The sequence below is a fragment of the Oncorhynchus keta genome, chromosome 27 (genome assembly GCF_023373465.1).
Source record: "Oncorhynchus keta strain PuntledgeMale-10-30-2019 chromosome 27, Oket_V2, whole genome shotgun sequence".
Classification (NCBI taxonomy): domain Eukaryota; kingdom Metazoa; phylum Chordata; class Actinopteri; order Salmoniformes; family Salmonidae; genus Oncorhynchus; species Oncorhynchus keta.
Window position 1 is genome coordinate 43,097,706 of NC_068447.1, and position 24,885 is coordinate 43,122,590.

Here is a 24,885-nt window from a genome sequence, read left to right on the forward strand (position 1 = left end):
AGTCTCATCTTTCCATAGAGTGGTCATATCAGTTTGTAACACTACAAACACTTATGTGAGAAGAATCGTTTTCAGGATGTCTCATGGTCTGACAAACACCTCTGGAGCTCGGCCACCTTCCACCGCAGATGCGGCAGGCTGACATATCTCTAGCTTAAACGGTTGGATTTTTATTGGAATTTAAACAAAAATTGTTACTTAGCTTGACACATAGGTGCATCAATAGACTTAAGGATTTTAATACAATGCAAAATGTTCCTTGTTATGATAATAGCAGTCAGAACCATCTTGAGAACATAAAGGTTGTTACCCCTGCTCACACGTTGCTGATGCATGCCAGATCATACATAAAATACCAGGTGTTGTATCAGCTAACCACATGTTACAGCAATCTGGTGCCTGACGGCACAGTCGATGACATGGCACGCAACCATTGGCTGACGCATGCAAAGTCTGAGCAGGGCAACACGACCCCAGTGTTGCGATAGTGTCAACAATGATGCGCATTTCACAATCTGTTCAGTTCTGAAACTGTAATGGTGTAATAAATCAGATGAGTTCAAATACTATTTGTAATCTTTCAAATACGAAGAGCATTTGCTTTAGCCTGCCTGGACTCCCAAGTTTGGTGGGTAGGGTTTGCACTATTTAGACAACAGGCAAGCACAGCTAAATTATTTCAAATAGTATTTGAACCCAGATCTGGTGTAAAAGGTCTACCACAGAGAGATTAGTAAGAATGTAACAGTACTGTAACAGAAAAATGTAACAGTACTGGCCCACTAAAATAAATAGTTGCACTATTTGGCCCCGTACACACTCAAATTGTACAACTGATGTAAAACACATTTGACACAAGTTGTGTCATGTTTTTCTGCACAATAATTATTATTACGGAAGCGATGTGGAGACACCACACTCTGCTGCAACCTTGGCGTTAAATGATGTGGTAAAGGCTATGGATAGGAGGAAGCACTGTGCTGCCCTGTTTAATGACCCATCGAAGGCTTTCATTTGTATTGAAGCCTTTGGATGCAGTTTATCATAGTGCACTACACTTTAATACGGGCCATGGGTTGAGTAAACACCACTGCATTCTGTATCTGAAAGTAGGCTGACACTCTTAAATGTCTTGTAGATTGATGCATTGCACTCTTTTTGTTTAGAAAGCCCTCCTGTATAAACTCTGGCCGTACCGTACCTTTTATTGTTAACTTACAAGATACCAGACCCGGTCTCCCTTTGATCTCCACTGAGTTATGTAGATCTGCTTTTAGTTTTTTTGTTGCACCTTAAGTGTAGAATGATCTCCAATGCACTTTTAAAATAGGAGGAATTGGTGCCTCCTAGGGCATTTCAGAAGGCTGGCTGATAGAGGATCTTATTACTACAGAATGTGTATATTGATATGTGTTGTGCTAAACAGGGCTCACCTGGAAAAGAGACCTTGGTCTCAGCATTAAATCCTTGTCAAAATAAAGGTGAAATAAATAAAACAATGGTTGTGTAAGGACAAACAGTTGTATCACAAAATTATCAGTTGTATCATCAAATGCGTTTGTACATCAGTTGTACAAGCTGAGTGTGTATGGAGCCTTTATGGTACTGGTGAACAACTGCTGAGCACACATTAAATTGTTACATGCCACCTGAGAACACTCATTACGTCATCGCTCACAAAAAGGAACTAACAAATGACAAGCACTAATGCGAAACAAGTTGGGTTTTAAGAGGGGTTTTCAAAGACACTCATGGGCAACATGAAACTGGGTCCTAAAATACACCCACCATGAGTGCCCACTGAATTCGCCCCATAAAAGGGAAACCAAAATAAAAGCCCACACCACTTTAAAATATCGAGTTAACCAAAGATAAAAGGCTTTGAATTCACAAACTTAAAGAGGAAGACAAACAGTCCAGCAATTTTAACATCTCTCCTGCCAACTAGAGCGTTGGCTCTGCCAGCAGATGAAACTAACAACTGATTTACAGGCGCAACACATCCTGACCAACAAGGATGATTCCAATAAGCGTGTGCCACACCCATACAGAACCAACCTAAAAAGCCAGTAACACCTTCCCCCTTTAGTCAACAAGTATATTCCATGTACTTGTTGGAGAAGTTTGCTCACAACCAACAAAAAGCTCTAATTTCACAATTGAAATGCATCACTTTCTCCAATATAAACACAGAGTTAACACTCCAACAATCATAAATCATCATCAAAACGGCCATTCATTAAAATAAAATGAAAATAAAAAACGTGCACCAGAACACAAAACAAAAACGGACTGCGCACCTTTTAAAGACAAATCAGAAAACAGTTGTCCTTACCATGGACATGTCTGATTTCAAGGGGAAACTCCTGCAATATCCGTAGTAACTTTCCTTGGGATTGTCTTCAGTGGAATAACCTCAGGGAAACAAGTCGCAGCACACATAGTTACGAAAAATTGGTTACCACTCGTTGTTTTGGGCAAAGAATAAATAAACCCGCTGAAAAGTTACTCAAAACCAGAGATGCAAAGGTGAACTGGCCCTGTTCGGTTTACCCATCACCTGGCAAACGTGACAGGACTTACAGTAAACCACAATATCATGTTCCAGACCAGAAATTAACCAAGATACGGTCATTCGTCTTGTTAACCCCAAGACGCCATCTCTTGTCGAAGCGTAACTAGAATTTGAGATCCACTGGGACAATCGTCTTGCCCAGAAGTGGGGAACGCCACTTCCTCAGCAGAACACTATCTCTCAACGTAACCCACACAAACCTCATCAAATTCCTCCTCTGGATGCAAAAATATGAGGGAAGCATCTTCTCTCTGTTCAGCAACCAGCTGCTTCCTAGACATCGAAGTGTCAACTGTTGGAACCCTCGTCTTTCAGCGGTCCTACAAACTCACTCACATTTTGGGGTTTCAAAGGAGCGGTCAACGCAAAAGGTGCTCCGAAATCAGGACCACACAAACCTCTCATAGATCGAACTTGGTGGGATTGCTTGTTATCCTCCAACACTACACTTGCTCTCTGCAATATTCTTAGACATAACAAGTACAATAGCACACGCTGAGAACTCCAGGGTACTTTTCTGATAACTGGAAGGAGTGCTCCCACAAGAAGAAACTTATTTTTCTCTCCTATATTTGTTTCAATTTAGGACAGAGAGAGAATATGTACTTTCTCTCGGCAGTAATGACAAACGGGTTGATATGAAGCTGCAGTTTTCTGCAGATCCTTGTCTGGGGGAAAAGCAAAACCTCGTTGTAGGAGGTGACTTGTCTGGATTGCTATTTGTAATTATGTATTTCATAATTTACGGAACTGTTGTCTGTATGCCTCTGGGAACAACTCTTAAACTCGAAGGATAGCAGCTTTAACAGTATCATAATCTTAATTTCACGGCCATTTCAGGACGTTTGCAATCCTCCTAAACAGAGTAAAATATACATTCTACTCATTTTCAGTGAAAGGCGGTACAAGCCGGAGCTTCCGAACGAGCTCAAACTCTGTTTAGGGTGCAGGATGGCCCGAGTTGATTCAGAGTACTTCCAAGATCTATCCCTCTTTGGCGTGCTGCCAACTCCACTTCTTTTAATCGAATGGCATGCTCACATTCCTGTTATTGTCTGGCTGCAGGTTCTTCTTATTCCGTTTTTTTTTACTGAATGTCCTGCTCAAACTAATTGCTATTGCGCCAATTTTGCCTTTCGTTCTACCTCTCGCAGTTTCACATCTACAGGATGTACTCTACCGCCTTCAGGACCCTTTTCACCATGTTCCCTCTCCAGGAGGATTTTCTCCGCCAAAGCAGTATCGATGAATTCTGCCTACTGCTTCGGAATCGGCAGGTGCCACTTTGATGTCAATGTTTTGCAATGAGCAGATTCGCCTTTGTACATTTATCCAGTATCTCCCAAGCCGGGTTCCACACAAATGTTCCCAATTCAGTCAATATGTTTTACCCTGTGAGTGTTTATGCAACTTTCCACCCACTGCTTTGGAATAATTTAAGCGACTACAAAAAAATCTCGGACAAGATCCCGGACGAGCCCCCCCTTTTGTTACGTTCCCACTATAAGACAAACTCATGTCATCGCTCACAAACCATTACATTAGCCAGACGGAAAAACACCAAAGCGAAACAGGTGGGGTTTTAGGAGAGGTTCAGACACTCATGGGGGGTGTCCATTGAAAGTTAACTAGCAACAAGAAACAGGGTTCTGAAAGGCACCCACCGTGAGTACACAAATTCACCCCCAGAAAAGGCCAAATAAAAACCCACACCACCTTATAATACGGAGTTAAAAATAAGCGGCGCTAACCAAAGCGGAGAACACAAGAGTAAAGGCTTAACTTGACAAAACGTCGGTCAAACACTTCCAACATCTCTCCTGCCAACTAGAGCATTGGCTCTGCAGGTCTTCTATATTACCTGTGCCAGCACAGGGGAAACTAACGACTATTAACGGGGAAACTAACGACTATTAACGGGGAAACAGGTGCCACACACCCTGACCAACAAGGATGACTCCAATTAGGGCGCGGCTCATCCACAGAATCAACCTTGATATCGAACGAGAGAAGAAACCCAAAACCTGCAATCTCCTCCAGGCCAATGCCTTTCACGTCTAACATATACACTGACACAAGACGAAATATTATTAATACTAAATGATAAATCAGGAACTTCATTATTCCATTATAACAATACATGACCAACTAAAAATTACATGATTATTACTGCATACAAATAAAACTTTGAATATTTCAAAAAAAAAATCCAAATTACATGTATTTTATACAAGGTATGTTAAGCAATAACAACAAAAAGACTTCTCCTTTGAACTATATAAAAACAAAATTACAACGATGTACATATCAGAATCATTATCAAATCTCTGCTTCCCGACTTCAATATCCTTACAGAACACTACAACTGTCTCTATATGTGTAGCACATTCCTTAAATAAACACATCATTTTACAATGCGTCACAAACGGCACCACATTTCCAAAATAGTATGCTACTTTTAACCAGCATGCATTGGGTCCTGTTCAAAAGTAGTGCACTACAGAATAGGGCTCCATTTGGGATGTCACATCCTACAACTGCTGGCTCAAGTCTATACTACCAAAGACTTGAATACAAACCATGGTGGATTTGAAAATGATCAGGAACCAGATTCTTCATATCATGACAGTACTGTTTTGACTGGGTGGCTATATAAATTCCAAAATATACAAGTCTAAAAACACAGAACTTCATCCAGAAGTGAGTTAAATGTAGCTTGGGTACCAGTATGTGACATGCTTACGACAAGGAGTGGCATGATGGCACACAGACTGGTACCCAGGCTAAGTTAAATGAATACAATCAAAAACACAAGTTAATTCTTTCTTGGGGTCATTAGCACACCGATAATTTCTTTGAAAATATCTACATAAATTCTGGTGAAGAGATCCCCTTTCAAAAAGGTTTGGTTGCTATCTACATGGGAAAAATAAACACCTGGGTGGTGAATAAAAGTAATAACCTAAGTTTGTAGAAATAAAAAAGTAAACTAGAGTCGAAAGTGAGGTGAGAACAGAGATGTGAATGGGTGAATGGGAGGCAAGCCTACTAGCACATAATACATGTAAAAAGCTAAGTCATCCTAAACAACATGAGTTAATCTCAAACGGATTAAATTATTTCTAAAAATCCAATTTGCCTGAATTGTCTATAAAGAACTTATATTTTATTTATCCATTTAAAACCTTCACCCCTTTTGACTCACCCACATAGAGAGACCCATGTCAAATGAAGAATGGGTCATATCATGGGTTTCATAATAAAATCAAAGAATTGTTTTACTATAAATCAACTACGAATTATTTCATACATTTTTCATTGTCAATTTGATGAATACATGCTTCTTGCATGTAAGTTTAATGGGTTAAATGATTAGATCGATCATATAGCAATTAATTGATCGATACATGTTCAATTGATCTGAGCGATGCATGACCAACTAAATGCTTACATGCTCCTCAATATATACACTACCATTCAAAAGTTTGGGGTGACTTAGAAATGTCCTTGTTTTTGAAAGAAAAGCAATTTTTTTGTCCATTAAAATAACTTAAAATTGATCAGAAATACAGTGTTAATGTCATTGTTAATGTTGTAAATGACTGTTGTAGCTGGAAACGGATGATTTTTAATGGAATATCTACATAGGCGTACAGAGGCCCATTATCAGCTATTCCAAGTTTACCATTTTAAAAGGCTAATTGATCATTAGAAAACCCTTTTGCAATTATGTTAGCACAGCTGAAAACTGTTGTTCTGATTAAAGAAGCAAGAAAACTAGCCTTTAGACTAGTTGAGTATCTGGAGTATCAGCATTTGTGGGTTCAATTACAGGCTCAAAATGGCCAGGAAAAAATAACTTTCTTCTGAAACTCGTCAGTCTATTCTTGTTCTGAGAAATGAAGGCTATTCCATGCGTGAAATTGCTAAGAAACTAAAGATCCCTAACAACACTATGTACTACTCCCTTCAAAGAACAGCATAAACTGGCTCTAACCAGAATAGAAATAGTGGGAGGCCCCGGTGCACAACTGAGCAAGAGGACAAGTACATCAGAGTGTCTAGTTTGAGAAACAGACACCTCACAAGTCCTCAACTGGCAGCTTCAGTATAGTACCCGCAAAACATTAGTCTCAACGCCAACACTAGTCTCAAGAGGAAACTCCGGGATGCTGGCCTTCGAGGCAGAGTTCCTCTGTCCAGTATCTGTTCTTTTGCCCATCTTAATCTTTTTATTGGCCAGTCTGAGATATGGCTTTTTCTTTGCAACTCTGCCTAGAAGACCAGCATCCTGGAGTCACCTCTTCACTGTTAACATTGAGACTAGTGTTTTGCGGCTACTATTTAAAGAAGCTGCCAGTGGAGGACTTGAGGCATCCGTTTCTCAAACTACTGATCTCAACTAGTCTGAAGAAGGCCAGTTGTATTGCATCTTTAATCAGAACATGTTTTAACTGTGCTAACATAATTGCAAAAAGGTTCTCTAATGATCAATTATGCCTTTAAACTTGCATTAGCTAACACAATGTGCCATTAGAACACAGCAGTGATGGTTGCTGATAATGGGCCTCTGTATGCCTATGTATATATATATATATTTTTTTTAATGAGCCATTTCCAGCAACAATAGTCATTTACAACATTAACAATGTCTACACTGTATTTCTGATTCATTTGTTGTTATTTTAATGGACAAAAAAATATGCTTTTCTTTCAAAAACAGGGACATTTCTAAGTGACTCCAAACTTTTGAACGGTAGTGTGTGTGTATATATATTTTTTCATATCAAAGTATAAATAATACCAAATGTGAAAGCAGAGTACCAAAGTAGAATGCTGACTATTTCAGCACTACAAAACAGCTATATAGATTCAATCCATTCTGAATTATTAAGGACTGGAAACTGGTATAGAGTGAGAACATGAGTGAATGACAGGTGCCGGTGAAGATACCAGACGAAAAAAAATGGAATTATAGATTAAAAAATATAAACAGTTTCTCTTAAAGCAGTCATGTCTTTCAGGTCCTCTTTAATTTACATCCATCTGTCCTCCATCCATCCATATCTCCCAAAGCACCTCTCACAGGAGAAGCTTCCCATTGCGGTGTATTTTCAGAATCTTTCCTAGTCTCTGTTTTGCTGTTGCAAGTCCTTTCTTTGGACGTTTCCCTGAGATGGAGGTAGAAAGAAGGAATAAAGCAATGGGTAAGAAAACAGTTTGTCACATTTGGGAATTCTGTTCATTAGACACCAAATGGAGGAAAACAGACAAACAGGGAGGCATTATCTGGACAGGTCATTTTCATATTCCGCTCTGAAATGTTTTCTGTTGTGTGCCCTAATGAACACAACTCACAGGGGTTACAGCAACAACAAAAAATCCCATGACTGAAACTTAAGTCGATCTCAGATTGATTTTCTGTGGGAAAGTTAACTTATACACTCATGTAAAAAAAAAAGAAAAAAAGGAATGACCATCATGCTTTTAGAGAAAGAGGATCATTTGTACATGTAAACAATTACAGTCCTGTTCAATTGGATAAAAACATGTATTATTAAAATAATGAAAAAAATGAATCCATATGAAAGAAATCCGCCACAGTGACGGAGAAAGAACTTTAACCCCTGAACTCATGTCTATGTGCTGTGAAGTTACCCGTGTGTTTCTACAGCCTTGACCTAAATGAATGGCACCCTTTATTCTTTATTAAGATGAGCAAAAAAAAAAAAATAGGGCAGTGACGATCATGGAATTTTTAATTGGTCAACCAAATGACCGCAGTCCCCGTAATAACTGTTTGGGCGGGGGGCGCACATTTTCTCCCCCGCAACTGACTGCATGTGCCGCCATAGAAATATAATTAATGGAATGGGCGTCCTCATTCTATGATGGCATAATGGGTGGACTGGCAGCCATAGATGTGGTAAAGGAGTCATTGGAACACAGAAGTTCCATTTACCAGATTGGAGAACATTCAACAAATCTGATCTAACATAGTGGATATTCGCCAAAACCTTCATGTTTTATGTACTGTAACAGGCCCAGAATGTACTTCAGTCCAATTTGGATATATTTGCTATATAACATGTAGAAGTGACTACTAAATGCTAACTAACGTTTGTATAAGATGGTTAGCATAGCTAGCATACAGAAATGGTTGATGGTGGTCAAAATAATGTTTAACTGTAATGTAGTTGATCGTAACAATGACATGAACATGTTTTGGGGTTGACATCCATACAAGCATTGTATTTCGAAATAATGTGAAATACACAAACAATAGCCTAAAAGTAGACTAACTTTGCTGGGGGGCAATGAGGAGTGTTGGGATCCTTACCCCAAGGCACTTTCCCCGATGCGTTTCCATGGCAATTTCATTGTTTTGGCCGAGTTTGATTGACCTCTTTACCACATCTACTAAGAGTGTACCCATAAGTAAAATATGTACTCAAATATATGCTGTAATTTGCTGATTCAACTGACATTACAAAAAATATATTCCATTGCATGGGGCACATCAGTTAAACATAATTTGAATGAACATTCACATTACCATGGAAATTATTGCATCACAATACCAGGCAGCCATTGTGAGTGTACGAATTAGTTAACCAATCTAATTGCCAGGGTTAGATGTTGAAAGCCTGTTCTATTTCTGTGTGCTGCTGCTGCATTGTCATTCAGTCAGCTGTGTATTAGACCACTCAAAAAATGGTTAATTTATTTACATGATGTCTGAACTATATTGTGTATGAAAAAAATGGAAGATTACACTGAACAAAAATAAAACGCAACAATCAACAATTTCAAAGATTTTACTCAGTTACAGTTCATATAAGGAAATCTGGCAATTGTAATAAATTCATCTATGGATTTCACATGACTGGGAATACAGATATGCATCTGTTGGTCACAGAGATCTTTTTTAAAAGTAGGGGCATGGATCAGAAAACCAGTCAGTATCTGGTGTGACCATTTGCCTCATGCTGCGCGACATCTCCTTCGCATAGAGTTGATCAGGCTTTTGATTGTGGCCTGTGGAATGTAGTCCCACTGTTCTTCAAATCTCTGTGCGAAGTTGCTGGATATTGGCGGGAATTGGACCACGCTGTCGTACACGTCGATCCAGAGCATCCCAAACGTGCTCAATGGGTGACATGTATGGTGAGTATGCAGGGCATGGCATAACTGGGACATTTTCAGCTTCCAGGAATTGTGTTCAGATCCTTGCAAAATGGGACTGTGCATTATCATGCTGAAACATGAGGTGATGGCGGTGGATGAATGGCATGACAATGGGCCTCAGGATCTCGTCACGGTATCTCTGTTCTACTAATCATTGACAGTGCCCTCTGTTCATAATGTTGACATCAGCAAACCACTCGCCCACACGATGCCATACACGCTGTCCGTACAGTTGAAATCGGGATTAATCTGTGAAGAGCACACTTCTCCAGCGTGTCAGTGGCCATCGAAGGTGAGCATTTGCCCACTAAAGTCGGTTACAACGCCACACTGCAGTCAGGTCAAGACCCTGGTGAGGACGACGAGCACGCAGCCGAGCTTCCCTGAGACAGTTTGACAGTTTGTGCAGAAATTCTTTGGTTCTGCAAACCCGCAGTTTCATCAGCTGTCCAGGTGGCTGGCCTCAGACGATCCCGCACATGAAGAAGCCAGATGTGGAGGTCCTGGGCTAGCGTGGTTACATGTGGTCTGCGGCTATGAGACTGGTTGGACGTACTGCCAAATGTTCAAAAATGACATTGGAGGCGGCTTATGGTAGAGAAATGAACATTAAATTATCTGGAAACAGCTCTAGTGGACATTCCTGCAGTCAGCATGCCATTTGCACGCACTCCCAAAACTTGAGACATCTGTGGCATTGTGTTGTGTGACAAAACTGCACATTTTAGACTGGCCTTTATTGTCCACAGCACAAGGTGCACCTGTGTAATGATCATCCTTTACATTTAAGTCATCCTTCTTGATATGCCACACCTGTCTAGTAGATAGTGAACATTTCTCCTTTGCCAAGATAATCTAACATGGATGTAAACAAATGTCTGCACAAAATGAGGAAAATTATATTTTTGTGTGGATGAAAAATGTCTTTACATGTTGTTTTTCTGTTCAGTGTATATTATTATACACTTGCTCAGAGAAAGAGATTTTAACAAGTAATATGTTCTCTCAAAAAGATTCAAATTATTGCCACCTCTATTTCCAATAATTCAGCACCATCGAGGACATCGGTACTGAGCCTTTTTCTAAAATATTTTATGAGATTGGAGAACATATTTTATTTAACTCGGCAAGTCAGTTAAGAAAAATATCTTATTTTCAATGACGGCCGAAGAACAGTAGGATAACTGCCTTGTTCAGGTGCAGAACGACAGATTTTTACCTTTCCAGCTCAGGGATTCGATCTTGCAACCTTTCGATTACTATTCCAATGCTCTAACCACTAGGCTACCTGCCTCCCCAATTGGAAGGGATCTTAGACCATTCATCTTTATGGCATATTTCCAGATCCTTGATATCCTTTGTTGGTGCTTATGGACTTCCCTCTTCAATTCAAACCACACGTTTTCAATTGGTTTCAAGTCCAGAGACAGATGGCCATTGCAAAATGTTGTTTTTGTGGTCAAGTTTCAGCCTCCTGGAAGAGGCAACCAGGTTTTAGGCTGAAATGTATTGAGCTCTTTGGCCACGCACACCAGTGGTTGGTTTGGCGTTGAAAGAAGGATGCTTATAAAGAAAATAAGGTCAAACTTTACCCAGTACCAGGACATTTTGCCCAAAACCTTGTTGCCTCTGCCAGAAGGCAGCAACTTGGTCAAAAGTGGATCTTCCAGCAAGACAATTACCCCAAGCACTTATGTACTTACCTCCACCAGCTCCAGCGCTGCCGGGGCTAGCTAGCCCAGCGGGGGAGGCTGTAGAGGGGGAGTAAGTGCTGCTGTTCTGGGGGGAGAGGGAGGGTCGTCTGGAGGTGAGGAACACCCCAGGAGCCATAGCCGCACTCCCTCTGGGGCCCCCAGGGCCTGCCGTGTACTCATGGTCCAGTAGGCTGGCAGAGTAGCACTCCACCCTCTGCTCAGGGCTTAAGTCAGGGGTGGGAGGCTCCGGGGCTAGAGGGGGGGAGGGAGGGGACGGCTCGGCCCGAGGAGGTGGCTGTGGTGGGGCAATGGGGCGGGGCTTTTTGGTGTACTTCCTCTTGGTGGGTTTCTGGATCTCCTGGATGAATAAACAATAGAAATATTAGACAGCATTTGACATTCAATCATATTCCCTAGCTCCTCAGAGCATCTCAACATTTGGCTCTCATTTGTCTTTTGGTGATTGTCTCATCTTTTAATTTTATTTTATTTAACTAGGCAAGTCAGTTAAGAACTAATTCTTATTTACAATGACGGCCTACACTGGGCCAATTGTGCGTTGCCCTATGGGGACTCCCAATCATGGCCGGTTGTGATACAGCCTGGAATCGAACCAGGGTCATTAGTGACGCCTCTAGCACTGAGATGTAGCGCCTTAGACCGCTGCGCCACTCAGGAGCATTCAAAATGTATTTGAATGGGTGTAAGATTTAGTAAAGGGCACTACCGCTACCTGCCCTACCTCTTTCAGAACATGAACTTGTCCCAAACTGTCCCCTAACATGCACAATATAAAAAAGTATGTGGACACCGCTTCAAATTTGTGGATTTGGCTATTTAATCCACACCCGTTGCTGATAGGTGTATAAAATCGAGCACACCGCCATGCAATCTCCATAGACAAACATTGACAGTAGAATGGCCTTACTGAAGAGCTCAGTGACTTTAAACGTGGCACCGTTATAGGATGCCATCTTTCCTACAAGTCAGTTTGTCAAGTGCTGTTATTGTGAAGTGGACATGTCTAGGAGCAACAACTGCTCGGCCGCGAAGTGGTGGTCTGTCCTCGGTTGCAACGCTCACTACAGCGCTCACTACAGTTCCAAACAGTGAGTTCCAAACTCACTACAGTTCCAAACTGCCTCTGGAAGCAAAATCAGCACAATAAATGTTAGTCAGAGCTTCATGAAATGGGTTTTCATGGACGAGCAGCCGCACACAAGCCTAAGATCATCATGCGCAATGCCAAGCGTCGGCTGGAGTGGTGGAAATGCGTTCTCTGGAGTGATGTCGAGATCGGTGTGGAAGAACTTGACTGGCCTGCACAGAGCCCTAATCTCAACCCCATCAAACACCTTTGGGATGAATTGGAACGCCGACTACGAGCCAGGCCTCATCTCCCAACATCAGTGCCGACCTCACTAATGCTCGTGGCTGAACGGAAGCAAGTCCCCGCAGCAAAGTTCCAACATCTAGTGGAAAGCTTTCCCAGAAGAGTGGAGACTGTTATAGCAGCAAAGGGGGGGACCAACTCCATATTAATGCCCATCGTTTTGGAATGAGATGTTGGAATATACACTACATGACCAAAAGTATTTCCCCTCCTCTCATCTCACCTGTTGTGCCAGTTTGGCAGCAGCTGCAGCAAGGCCAGTCTCTACAGACGCCACTCTGGCCCCCTCCCTCACTGGGCGCTCCTGTTTTGGCAGGGTGGGGGTTACCCGGGCTGAGGGAATAAGAAAATATGTTTGCTGAATTAATCAATGACATGTAACACTTTATTTGGAGTCTTTATTTGGAGAGTCCACCTACAGATGGTTATTACATGTTCAACTAAGTATCAACAAATGTCCTTCGCTGTCGATTTGGTCATGAAACATGTCCACTGTCTAACACTTGAAAATGGGTTGGGTAGTGAGTACCTTTGGGGCTCCAAGGAGTGTCGTCCCAGTTTTTCTTCCTCTTCATCTTGGCCTTGTTGGCGTGGTCCTCCTCATCAGACTCTAAGGAGGGATAGACTGAAACACACACAGGGGTTGGTCAGGAGGGTTGAGCAGTCAGGCAGGATAATGATAGTGACATCATTGGATCATTTAGTTTAGTATCCATCATAGTGCCTTGATTCGATGATTTAGTTCCCAGGTGAGCTAAACCCAATGTTCGTGCATTTGTTTTAGCTCGCCTGGTTAACCAGATTGGCGGAGGGTGCAAATTTGAGACCATTCCAAAACTAATGCAGCCAGGGCAAGGGGAGTAGTCTCTGAGCAGGAGCCAGGCCATGGGTATGTTCTTCTGCTCCTTGCTCCCATGACTCACCTGGTCAGAAGTAGTGCACTATACAGGGAATAGGGTGCCATTTGGGACGCACACAGCCTATGGGAGAATCTCAATTGAGATTCTTCCTCTGACTCACCATACTCGGCGTCTTTAAAACAGGTGCCCAGAGTTTCCTGCTCGTCTGGGCTGTCCTCGTCGCTAAGGTGACGGGCCGGCCGCTTGACAGGCCGCTTCCCAGGGCGTTGGAAAGTTGTCTTCTCTTTGGAGGCTCCTCCCCCTCTGCTCTTATTGGCTCCTGTCACCCACACGGCCCGCCCTCCTTTCTCTTTGACCATGCCCAGGCCCTCAGAAAGCCCTCCGGAGACAGACCGAGGGGAGGAAGAGGAGGAAGAGGAGGAGGAGGAAGAGGATGGAGGGTTGGCCATGGAGAGCATGCCCTGGATGGCATCTCGCGTGCTGGGAGAGGCTGGGGCTTCCTCACTGGAGGGTGGAGAGGGAGGACAAGAGATGAATGATCACCACACAAACAGCACTAAAATGTAGAGGACATATGTTGCAAAAATGTATATTACGCAAGTTAACCTGTTCTGTTTATGAAGGCAGTGAGAGAAACATTCATTCTCCCAACTTCATTGGCTCCCATTTTGGACACATTTTTCCATTGGCAATCTGATGCCAAGGCAGAATGCAAATACATTTTTCAAATGATTGACTTGAGTTCAAATAGATAAGACAATACGTGGTAGTCTGACTGCTCAGAATATCTGAACACAAGTTGCAGAGGGCTAGTATTGAGAATAAAACAATGTGATTAAGGTTTCTGAAATGTCCAGAAGTGTCAGTCAGGCCCTACCTGAGTGCAGAGTCCAGCCCTGCCACCTGTTTGCTGGCTTTCAGCAGGTCCAGGATTCCTCCTGCTCCCCCCTTCACGCCATGGACAGTCATGGTCTCCTCCTCATCTGTGGTGTAGTCCTCCTCAATGTCAAAGTCCACCTCTCCTGGTTCTCTGATGCGATGGGGGTCAGAGCATGGCTTGGCCCTCGGCAGCTTCCTAGGAAGACCTGACGGAAACAGGATCTTGTTCAGTAGGCACAAAATGGAAGAATACCATTTGAAACTGTGTGAAATGGGGAGGAACTAATAGAAATGCTACATTTGTACGTTTTCCTTAGCAAAAGGTTGTTACAACATGTGCTCTGATGGAAAACGGTCCAGGCATTTTCCATCAGGTTTATAGTTTGTTCCTTGCTCCACCAACGGACCAAACCTGCCCCAGACACCAATGATAAAACTGACTGGTAGATTACGCCACTCTATCCCAGAGGACGCCTAAAAAGTGTTTTTTATTGCCTTCATATCAATTTAGCCTCAAGGCTCGGACCGCTGAACCGAATGCCCCAACAAGATCAGAAAGCATTACTAATCAATAAAAAAAATGTTATCACAAAAGAAGTGCTCTCAAAGTATATTTCCATTTGTACTACATCATGTAAACTTACCACTAAGTTTCTTCTTGCTGGATCCCCCAGCCTTGCGTCGTGGAGGAGGTGTCTCGTCAATCTGTAGCTCGTCCTCTGACTCAAAGTCTGACAGTGCAGACCCTCCCATAGCATGGTGCTGGAAGTGAGGGGCACGGCCGGCACTGTTACTGCCGCCCGAACGTCCACCCTTCTTGCTGTGGTCAGAAAGAAAGAAACTTCTATGAACGTGTCGATGACACAATGTCAAATGCAAACAGAACGTGATAAGAGATAAAGGGGTCGCCTGACATCCCAGTCTTACCCCTGTATTTTGCCGTTGGTCAGCACCAGCTTCAGTTTGCTCTTGCTCATTTTCCCCTGGAACTCCTCCAAGGGTAGCTCAAACTGGAGATGGAGAGAAATCACAAGCACCCATTAGCATCACAAATCCATGCAAACAAACACTGTACTCAGGTTCAGAGCTGAATAAAACTAGAACTTTCACAACTTTATTTGTCCCAGAGGGATTTTCTTTTTAGGTAAAAGGACTATATAAATGTGCATTTCATTTATTAAATGTATTCGACAAGGACAAGGCACATCAATCACCAATTGAACAGACGTACCTTGTTCTTGTTTTTCTTGTTACCAGATTGGCATTTCTTCAGTGTGTGTTTGGTGTGGATCTCCAGGAGATCCAGCTCTCCTGCCTCTTTCATTAAGCCCTTTTGGCCCTTCTTTTTGGGACTGGGGGACACATCCTTGGGTTTGGGGCCTCTCTTCTTCCCCGGGGGGCGGCCAGGGCTCTGGGAGATGGCTAGAGGTGAGGCTTTGGGGAGGGGCGAGGGGAAGCCCTGTGTAGAGGTGAAAGGAGCCGCAGGGCGGCCTTGCTGGAAGATGTCCTGGAGTGGCAGAGAGGACAGAGTACTCTCAGTAAGCCAGACTGAAATTAATTCATACACACTCATATGCCTGATAGGGACTCACTATAGTGGTGACCTGAACTGTACAGGCTCAGTTATGATGGTAGATGAACAACTAGGCCAGTCTAGTATCTTGGCTCAGTTTGCCTCAGTGTCCTCTTTTGGGCTCCCGAGTGGTGCAGCAGTCTAAGGCACTGCATCTCAGTGCAAGAGGCGTCACTACAGTCCCTGGTTTGAATCCAGGCTGAATCACACCCGGCCGTGATTGGGAGTTCCATAGGGCGGCCAACAATTGGCCCAGCGTCGTTAGGGTTTGGCCGTCATTGTAAATAAGAATTTGTTCTTAACTGACTTGCCTAGTTAAATAAATATAATCAATAAAAAAAAGTAAGACAATATTTGTCAGTGTCTCCACCTCCCCAGGCCAGCTTACCTCCACCAGTCGTATCTCCTTGGCCAGGTCCTTGACCAGTTGCTGGGTCTTAATGGTCTCTGGAATCTCCACCTCGTGGTCAGTCAGCGACTGGTGGGAGGACAAAAACATAACGTCACCATAAGACACAAACAACTATAGCGCCCACTACAACTAGCTTCCTGATATCTTGTGCCATTGCGCATAATGTTAGCGACGGACTATGACATATGTTATAAAGTCTTCAGTGGCTGCTATAAAGGCTTGATGAATGCATACATAAGGGGGCCTACAGTAAAGAGCTACCTCTTTGCGTGTCCAGGTGCGGAAAGCGTTGTTGAGGGCCTTGGCTCCGTGGACCAGGTAGGTAGCAGGGTGTCTGCGGTTCTCTCTCAGACCTGCAACATAGATCAACATAGAAGTTATCAAGGTTTTTGACATACATTGCCCAAAGAAATGCAGTTCATTAGAGAGCAGAGGGGGGAAAAGCATGTTTATGATGAAGCACCTCACCTCTGAATGTGTCAAGCAGGTGCTTGCCAACATACCAGCACACAGTCTCAAAGTTTGGGAAACTGAACAGGTCGGCTGTACTCAACCTCTTCTCTATTTCATACGCTCTGATGGGGAAAGAAGAAGAACACAGAATGAATGGTTATAAACATTTGGTCATTTGAATGTATAGTACAATGGTAATGGAAATGTATTGAGTGAGCCATTTTCAAAATAGCATTGTAGTTATGAATGGTAGAGAAATGTTGCTATGATCAGTTCAGATAAAGTGATGCGACTCACGTTTTAGTAGGAGGCAGGAGTGAAGGGACTTACCGGAGCTGCATGTCAATGTTGAGACTGTGTAGGAAATTCCCTCCGAAAGCCACACAGTCCACAGGAGTCAGTACAGCATGGATCCATCCTGAGAGAGAGACACACACAAGTACATTGAAAACCCCCATAAACACCTTAGCCAAATAGTTTAAAACTCAGTTTTTCACAATTCCTGACATTTAATCCTAGTAAAAAATTCCCCGTCTTAGGTCAGTAAGGATCACCACTTTATTTTAAGAATGTGAAATGTCAGAATAATACTAGAGAGAATTATTTATTTCTGTTTTTATTTCTCTCATCACATTCCCAGTCGGTCAGAAGTTTACATACACTTAATTAGTATTTGGTAGCATTGCCTTTAAATTGTTTAACTTGGGTCAAACGTTTCGGGTAGCCTTCCACAAGCTACCTGAAACCTGTTTCAGGTTTGTAGGCCTCCTTGCTTGCACACGCCTTTTCAGTTCTGCCCACAAATATTTTATAGGATTGAGGTCAGGGCTTTGTGATGGCCACTCCAAACATTTGACTTTGTTGTCCTTAAGCCATTTTGCCACAACTTTGGAAGGATGCTTGGAGTCATTGTCCATTTGGAAGACCCATTTGCAACCAAGCTTTAACTTCCTGACTGATGTCTTGAGATGTTGCTTCAACATATCCACATACTTATCCTTTCCTCATGATGCCATCTATTTTGCGAAGTGCACCAGTCCTTCCTGCAGCAAAGCACCCCCACAACATGATTCTGCCTCCCCCATGCTTCACGGTTGGGATGGTGTTCTTCGGCTTACAAGCCCCCCTTTTTCCTCCAAACATAACGATGGTCATTATGGCCAAACAGTTTTATTTTTGTTTCATCAGACCAGAGGACATTTCTCCCAAAAGTACAATCTTTGTTCCCATGTGCAGTTGCAAACCGTAATCTGACATTCTATGGCGGTTTTGGAGCAGTGGCTTCTTCCTTGATGAGCGGCCTTTCAGGTTTATAGGACTCGTTTTACTGTGGATATAGATACCTTTGTACCCGTTTCCTCCAGCATCTTCACAATGTCCTTTGCTGTTGTTCTGAGATTGATTTGCACTTTTCGCACCAAAGTACATTCATCTCTAGGAGACAGAACGCATCTCCTTCCTGAGCGGTATGACGGCTGCGTGGCCCCATGGTGTTTATACTTGCGTACTATTGTTTGTACAGATGAACGTGGTACCTTCAGGAGTTTGGAAATTGCTCCCAAGGATGAACCAGACTTGTGGTGGTCTACAATTTTTGTTTATGTCAAGCAAAGAGGCACTGAGTTTAAAGATAGGCCTTGAAATCCACAGGTACACCTCCAATTGACTCAAATTATGTCAATTAGCCTACCAGAAGCTTCTAAAGCCATGATATCATTTTCTGGAATTTTCCACGCTGTTTAAAGTCACAGTCAACTTAAAGGCACAATCAACAGGTGAGTGAGTACCTCATTTAGCTGGTTGAGAGAATGCCAAGAGTGTGCAAAGCTGCCATTAAGACAAAGGGTGGCTACTTTGAAGAATCAAATATAAAATATATTTTTATTTGTTTAAAAGTATTTTGGTTACTACATGATTCCATATGTGATATTTCATAGTTTTGATGCCTTCACTATTATTCTACAATGTAAAAAATAGTAAAAATTAAGAAACTCTTGAATGAGTAGGTGTGTCCAAACTTTTGACTGGTTGTGTATATGAACTGGCACATAATATACGGAGTTCTGACAAGCTCCACCAGGAATGCACTGTATATAAAACCCATCACCAAAAGCAATAACAGGCCTGTCACAGCACTAGTCCCTGTTTCAGAAGACCAACCATAACATCTGACTACACTTTGTTGAATACCTGGGTAAATGAAGAGGGTGAATACCTGTTGGGATGAAGAGCGTGTTCCCCTGTTTGACAGAGCACTTGTAGCACATGTCCACCTGGTCCCCGAAGAACATCTCGTTCTGATTGGACGAAGAGCTCCAGCGCTCAAACAAGGCAAGGTTTGCTGGCGTGGGGGAGATCAGGTAGAATATCTTCTCACCCTGAGAGACACACGTAGACATTTATCTAACAGTGACAGCGCTCATTTAATCAACCTTTCCGTTTCCACATCAACGTGAAAGTGGAAGAGTTAAAAGGAGAGAATTTTCATCCGTCAGGCAAACACAGCATTACAATGATGAACAAGGTAAAGTCAGGTATGGACATCACACATTCAAATGTTATATCGCTCTCAAGACTCCTAGTATATAACGCTCCAATTATGCATGTCAGCACAGCAGGATGAATGCCTAGTTCCAACAGTCCCTTTACACAATCTGGCCCATAAAATGTCCCAATAACTGCCCTCTTCTTACCCGTAGTACATGGTACCAGACAGAGGTGCCTCCGAAGTCAATGTGGAAGTCTGTGTAGCTGTCCTTGACCCCCATGAGGCAGTATTTCTGGACGTTGGGCCGCTCAAACACGGACTCCTCAGGCCACAGGTTCTCCACCCACGACAGCTTCCTCACTATCTTCGGAGTCTCCACCAAATTTGACAGCCTGTGACAGAAAATTGACATTTGACTTTTGTTCAACCAAATTACGTACTGTTGACAAGGAAGACCCCCAGAGAGCAATACCAACCAATGAGTGCATTGACACAAGAACAAGCAGTGTGGTGTACCTGGTCTCAGAGAACTCTAGGCTGATGACGTTGAGGACTCGGTCTCTGTTGGGGCTGTTGTAGTACTCCACAAAGTCCCCTAGGCGCATCTTCAGGTCAGCTTGGCGAGACACGTCAATCACATCAATCTCCCTGTCCGGACCTATAGACAACACGCAATCAACAAACAAAACACGTCTTGCCGCTCCCCACACAGAGTGCTTTATTCCTGCACCGTGATCATATACAACATCTCAACTTCACAGAGGTCTTGTTGTGTGAGATAAGACCGTAGTTTCCTCTGGTAACCTACACTAGGTTACATCTCTTATGGTAATGGAATGTCAAGTTGAGACGTGACTAGTTAAAGAGCAGGTATGACAGAGCCTTGTACTGTATGTAGAGTTGCAGGTTTACATTGACATTTTAATCATTGAATTGAGCAGATGCCCTTATCCAAGGAGACTTACTTAGAGTCAGTGCATTCAACTAAGGTAGGTAAATGTACCATAGAAGACAACATATAAATCAGTGTTCTAGTTAATGATGTGGGGAAAACAAGCAAATATTAAAATAACTGCACGTGAAACCAAAATTGCCGCTAAAGACGGAGAGGTTTACCGATGTAGTGCTCTACGTCGTTGACTCCGAAGTTCCCCGGGGGCAGGTTCATGCCCAGGCCGTCCCTCCTGAGGACCATGACAGGAACACTGAATGAGCGCTCCTCCAGGAACTCCACTGTCAGCTGGGCCCCCGACGGCTTTAACAATACCTCATCAGCACTGCACATACACAGAGAGATTGGAAAATAGTAAGGGACACAGAGAAATAGAATAACGAATGGGAAAAGCGTCCCAGACTGCTGCAATTTCACCGTACACTCAATATGGCAGATGTGGTATTATGTTGCAAAATTCAACTTCTATGAGAACCTTGTCAGAACTGTAAAGTTAGAGAAAATAATTAAAGTACCACTCGAAATGATATATTATCTGACATTTAAAAAATGCAGATTCAAAAGCCATATTGTCGATCACTCAGATAGTTTTGAGACGCTATACTGTATGGACGCAAGCAAAACGCTACGCATGAAATAATTTACATTATAAGTGTCGGGTTGGGTTCTTTCTCTGCGAGGCGGTCATTTTAGGTGAATGTTCATGCTAGATAAAAGACAGCGTGGAAGAGAATGAACACGTATAGACATAATGTAATATGGGAGGTTTACCTTGGGAAGGTGCGGCTTCGTAGCTCCCTGACAAACTGCGGGCTGCCTGTCTTTACCGGTCGACCAGAAGTGTCTCTTCCACCAGCATCAGCCTGCTTGGTACCTCCACGCCGCTTCCTCACTGCGGAACATACAGGGGACAACAACAGACTTGCATTACAACCACGTTACTACTACTTGTGCAATTACAACCACACTACTAGTGTACTATTACTACTAGGCCTACATTACTACTAGTAGTATTACTAAAGGCAGACCAGGTAACGAAACTGACAGAAGTGAGGAATTGTTATGTGTATTGGCATGTGTAATTCTATAGAGCCGGGTTCCCTAATCCTGTCCTAGAGTACCCCTAGCCACTCAGAATGTATTCAGAACTAGCACACCTGATGCTACAGATTCAAACAGGTTTGAAATATGGGTGAAATATAAAAATACAGCCTGGGAAGCAAATTCAAAGAGACTGAGAGGGACTTACTGACAGAGGGCCCATGGGTGACCTGACAGTTGGGACAGTGGTACAGGTCAATCTCTGCTGCTTTGTCTTCCTCCACTCCAACACAACTAGACAAACAAACAAACAAAAATGTACTCATAGCCTACTGTATACAGTCAGCAATTATAATGAACAAAAATATAAACACAACATGCACCAATTACATTGATTTTACTGAGTTACAGTTCATATGAGGAAATCAGGCAATTGAAATACATTTATTAGGCCCTAATCTATAGATTTCACATGACTGGGAATACTGATATGCATCAAATTGCCATCGATAAAATGCAATTGTGTCTGTAGCTTATGCCTGCCCATACCATAACCCCACCGCCACCATGGGGCACTCTGTTCACAACGTTGATATCAGCAAACTGCTTGCCCACACAACGCCATACACGTGTTCTGCGGTTGTGAGGTCGGTTGGACAAATGCCAAATTCTCTAAAACATTCAATTCTCGGGCAAAAGCTCTGGTGGACATTCTTGCAGTCTGCATGCCAATTGCACGCTCCCTCATAATTTGAGACATCTGTAGTGTTGTGTGACAAAACTGCACATTTTAGAGTGGCCTTTTATTGTCCCCAGCACTAGGTTCACCTGTGTAATGATCATGCTGTTTAATTACCTTCTTGATATACCACACCTGTTAGGTGGATGGACTATCTTGAAGGAGAAATGCTCACTAACAGAGATGTAAACAAATTTGTGCACAACATTTTTGAGAAATAAGCCTTTTGTGCATATGGTACATTTCTGGGATATTTTACTGCATCTCATGAAACATTGGACCAACACTTAACATGCTGTGTTTATATTTTTGTTCAGTGTAGTAATGCTCAATGAAACTGAAATATAACTTACCTTCCATGGAACCAGTCTTGACATATGTCACACTCGATCATAAAGCGTGTGACATCGTAGGGCAGGCGACACAGGCAGTACACTGGAACAGACGCCATACTGGGAGTGTAAACTGACTGACAGTTAGACTTAAATCTACTCTGTGAATATGGCAGCACGACACTAGTTTGCAATTAGAATTAGTTTACGGTTGCATTGAGCTCTGAAAAAATATATATAGTTCAAATGGCGTTTGTACTGAAGCAGCACAGGGCAGTGCCAGTAACAGGTTAACTGTGGTGTGTCACTTCACTTGGAATAGGTGCCTAGCCCACTGCTTTCTGTCACACATGGTGCATTGTATTCGCCATGATTAGGCACCTGTTGAAATGGAAAAGAAGAGAGCACAAACATATCTGTCAAAAAGTCTGCAGGGATGTGGGTGTTCATTTGAGGATAAGAAAGATAAGCTCCTCTAAGTCGTTTTACTGACCGAAGGTTCTCACTGTAAGTTGCTATACTTGGCTCGCTAGCAGTGGGTCTGAATAGCAAGCTAGTCCACGATTTGGCAATACAAAAGTTAGCTAGCTAATAATAACACTTCTAAACTGGCTAATACATTTATGGGGAGGGGTAGGCCTTGCAAAATGTCTGACAGCTCTCGCATATGAATTGGAATTCAGACAAATAACTGGCCAATTAGCTAGTACTAGGGGAGGGAAAGTAACATTAGCCAGTTAGCAGCTTAGCTAGCTAACTAACTATAGTAGCTAGATTTGTAAACACTGCAGCCTGGCTAACAATGGCTTTTCGCAAGTACCTAGACTATGCTAACGTAACTAGCTAACAAACGAAAAGCGCAGGTAATTGAACGTTACCGATTCATAGCAAGCTGGTAATAATGTGTATTAGTTCAACGCTATCTTTTCGTTAGTTGCAATTCAAGACCACACATAGCCAGCTGTTTATTCGCTACAGTAACTTAGTTGTTAGCGCAACATGCTAGCTACCATTGGCTAAGCTTAGCAACTTAAGTTAGCTGGTAACGTTAGCTAAACAGCGGATAAGTCTATATTTAGCTAAATATATTATATTTTATATTAGTTTGTCGTGAAAATAGTATTGAATTACTCATAAGTAAGTTGTACGTTAAGAAAATTGGTCCGAAATAATTTCTTACCGGGATTTAAAATGTCCGATTGCTGCAGAGGGGCCACCAGCCAAGCATTCGAAATCGGTTGAAATCCTTACGAAAGGCTGAGGATCGATGAGGCCTTATTATGCAGCGCAAAGTATTCAAAAACAGCCCTTACTGCATTGTCTTTTCCCCCCACAAATGATACCCGGGTGTGTCGGTTAAGTCACAAAATGTATATTGCAGGGTTTGAAAAGATTAAAAGACCACTACATGAGCACTGTTACTATAAACAACTCAGAAATACAGACATTTGTGATGGAGCAACGCCATTTCAAAGCACTCGCATAAACTGTCTGTAATTGAAGGAACAATAAAGTTGCGCTAGTGAAGAACTACAATAGCGGCGGCACATCAATACTTCAAATGTAGGCCTACACACAAAATGAAACAATATTTACATTATAGTTGAGTAATTAGTGTAATAACCAGCTATTGCACTGTAATAACTGCAATAACAACCTGGGCCTGTAATTATACTGAACAAAAATATGAGTGCAACATGCAACAATTTCAAAGATTTTAGAGTTAACAGTTCATATAAGGAAATTAGTCAATTGAAAGGAATTCATTAAGCCCTAATCTATGGATTTCACATGACTGGGAATACAGATATGCATATGTTGGTCACAGATACCTTTAAAAAAAGTAGGGGTGTGGATCAGAAAACCAGTCAGTATCTGGTGTGACCACCATTTGCCTCATGCAGCGCAACACATCTCTTTCGCATTGAGTTGATCAGACTGTTGATTGTGGCCTGTGGAATGTTTTCCCACTCTCTTCAATGACTGTGCAAAGTTGCTGGATTCCAGGAATTGTGTAAAGATCCTTGTGACATGGGGCAGTGCATTATCATGCTGAAACATAAGGTGATGGCTGCAGATTTATGGCAAAACAATGGCCTCAGGATCTCGTCACGCTATCTCTGTGCATTCAAATTGCCATTGATAAAATGCAGTTGTGTTTGTTATCCATAGCGTATGCATGCCCATACCATAACCCCACTACCACCATGGGGTACTGTTCACAACTTTGACATCAGCAAACTGCTTGCTCACACAACACCATACACGTGGTCTGCGGTTGTGAGGCTGGTTGGACGTATTGCCAA

The 24,885-nt window shown here is 42.5% G+C and overlaps 1 protein-coding gene across 2 annotated transcripts; it reads right to left on the minus strand.

The window, feature by feature from the left end:
• Window positions 1-4,660: 4,660 nt before the first annotated feature.
• LOC118360129 (histone lysine demethylase PHF8-like) lies at window positions 4,661-24,094 on the minus strand. Of its 2 annotated transcripts, none has more exons than XM_035739292.2 (21): window positions 23,760-24,094; window positions 22,601-22,960; window positions 21,717-21,802; window positions 21,239-21,359; window positions 20,632-20,792; window positions 20,032-20,173; window positions 19,721-19,907; window positions 19,243-19,405; window positions 17,358-17,445; window positions 17,043-17,149; window positions 16,836-16,927; window positions 16,551-16,640; window positions 15,821-16,096; window positions 15,517-15,599; window positions 15,234-15,409; window positions 14,588-14,795; window positions 13,871-14,214; window positions 13,380-13,475; window positions 13,074-13,183; window positions 11,467-11,815; window positions 4,661-7,746 (listed from the first exon to the last, which is right to left on the minus strand). In XM_035739292.2, the coding sequence occupies exons 2-21, from the start codon at window positions 22,696-22,698 to the stop codon at window positions 7,658-7,660; spliced, it is 3,066 nt and encodes a 1,021-aa protein (XP_035595185.1). In that variant the 5' UTR covers window positions 22,699-22,960; window positions 23,760-24,094; the 3' UTR covers window positions 4,661-7,657. The 2 variants fall into 2 exon arrangements, with proteins under 2 accessions (XP_035595185.1, XP_052338460.1); XM_052482500.1 differs by having other exon boundaries at window positions 21,239-21,366; window positions 21,715-21,802.
• Window positions 24,095-24,885: the final 791 nt, after the last annotated feature.

Bases quoted from the DNA above. Each gene is read 5' to 3' on its own strand.
- LOC118360129 (XM_052482500.1), bottom strand. From the start codon at position 22,698: ATGGCGTCTGTTCCAGTGTACTGCCTGTGTCGCCTGCCCTACGATGTC. The intron at 17,150-17,357 runs GTAAGTCCCTTC...TTTCCCCATCAG, and splicing joins AACATTGACATGCAGCTCCG to AGCGTATGAAATAGAGAAGA. The intron at 16,641-16,835 runs GTAGCTCTTTAC...TCCTCCCACCAG, and splicing joins GCACCTGGACACGCAAAGAG to TCGCTGACTGACCACGAGGT.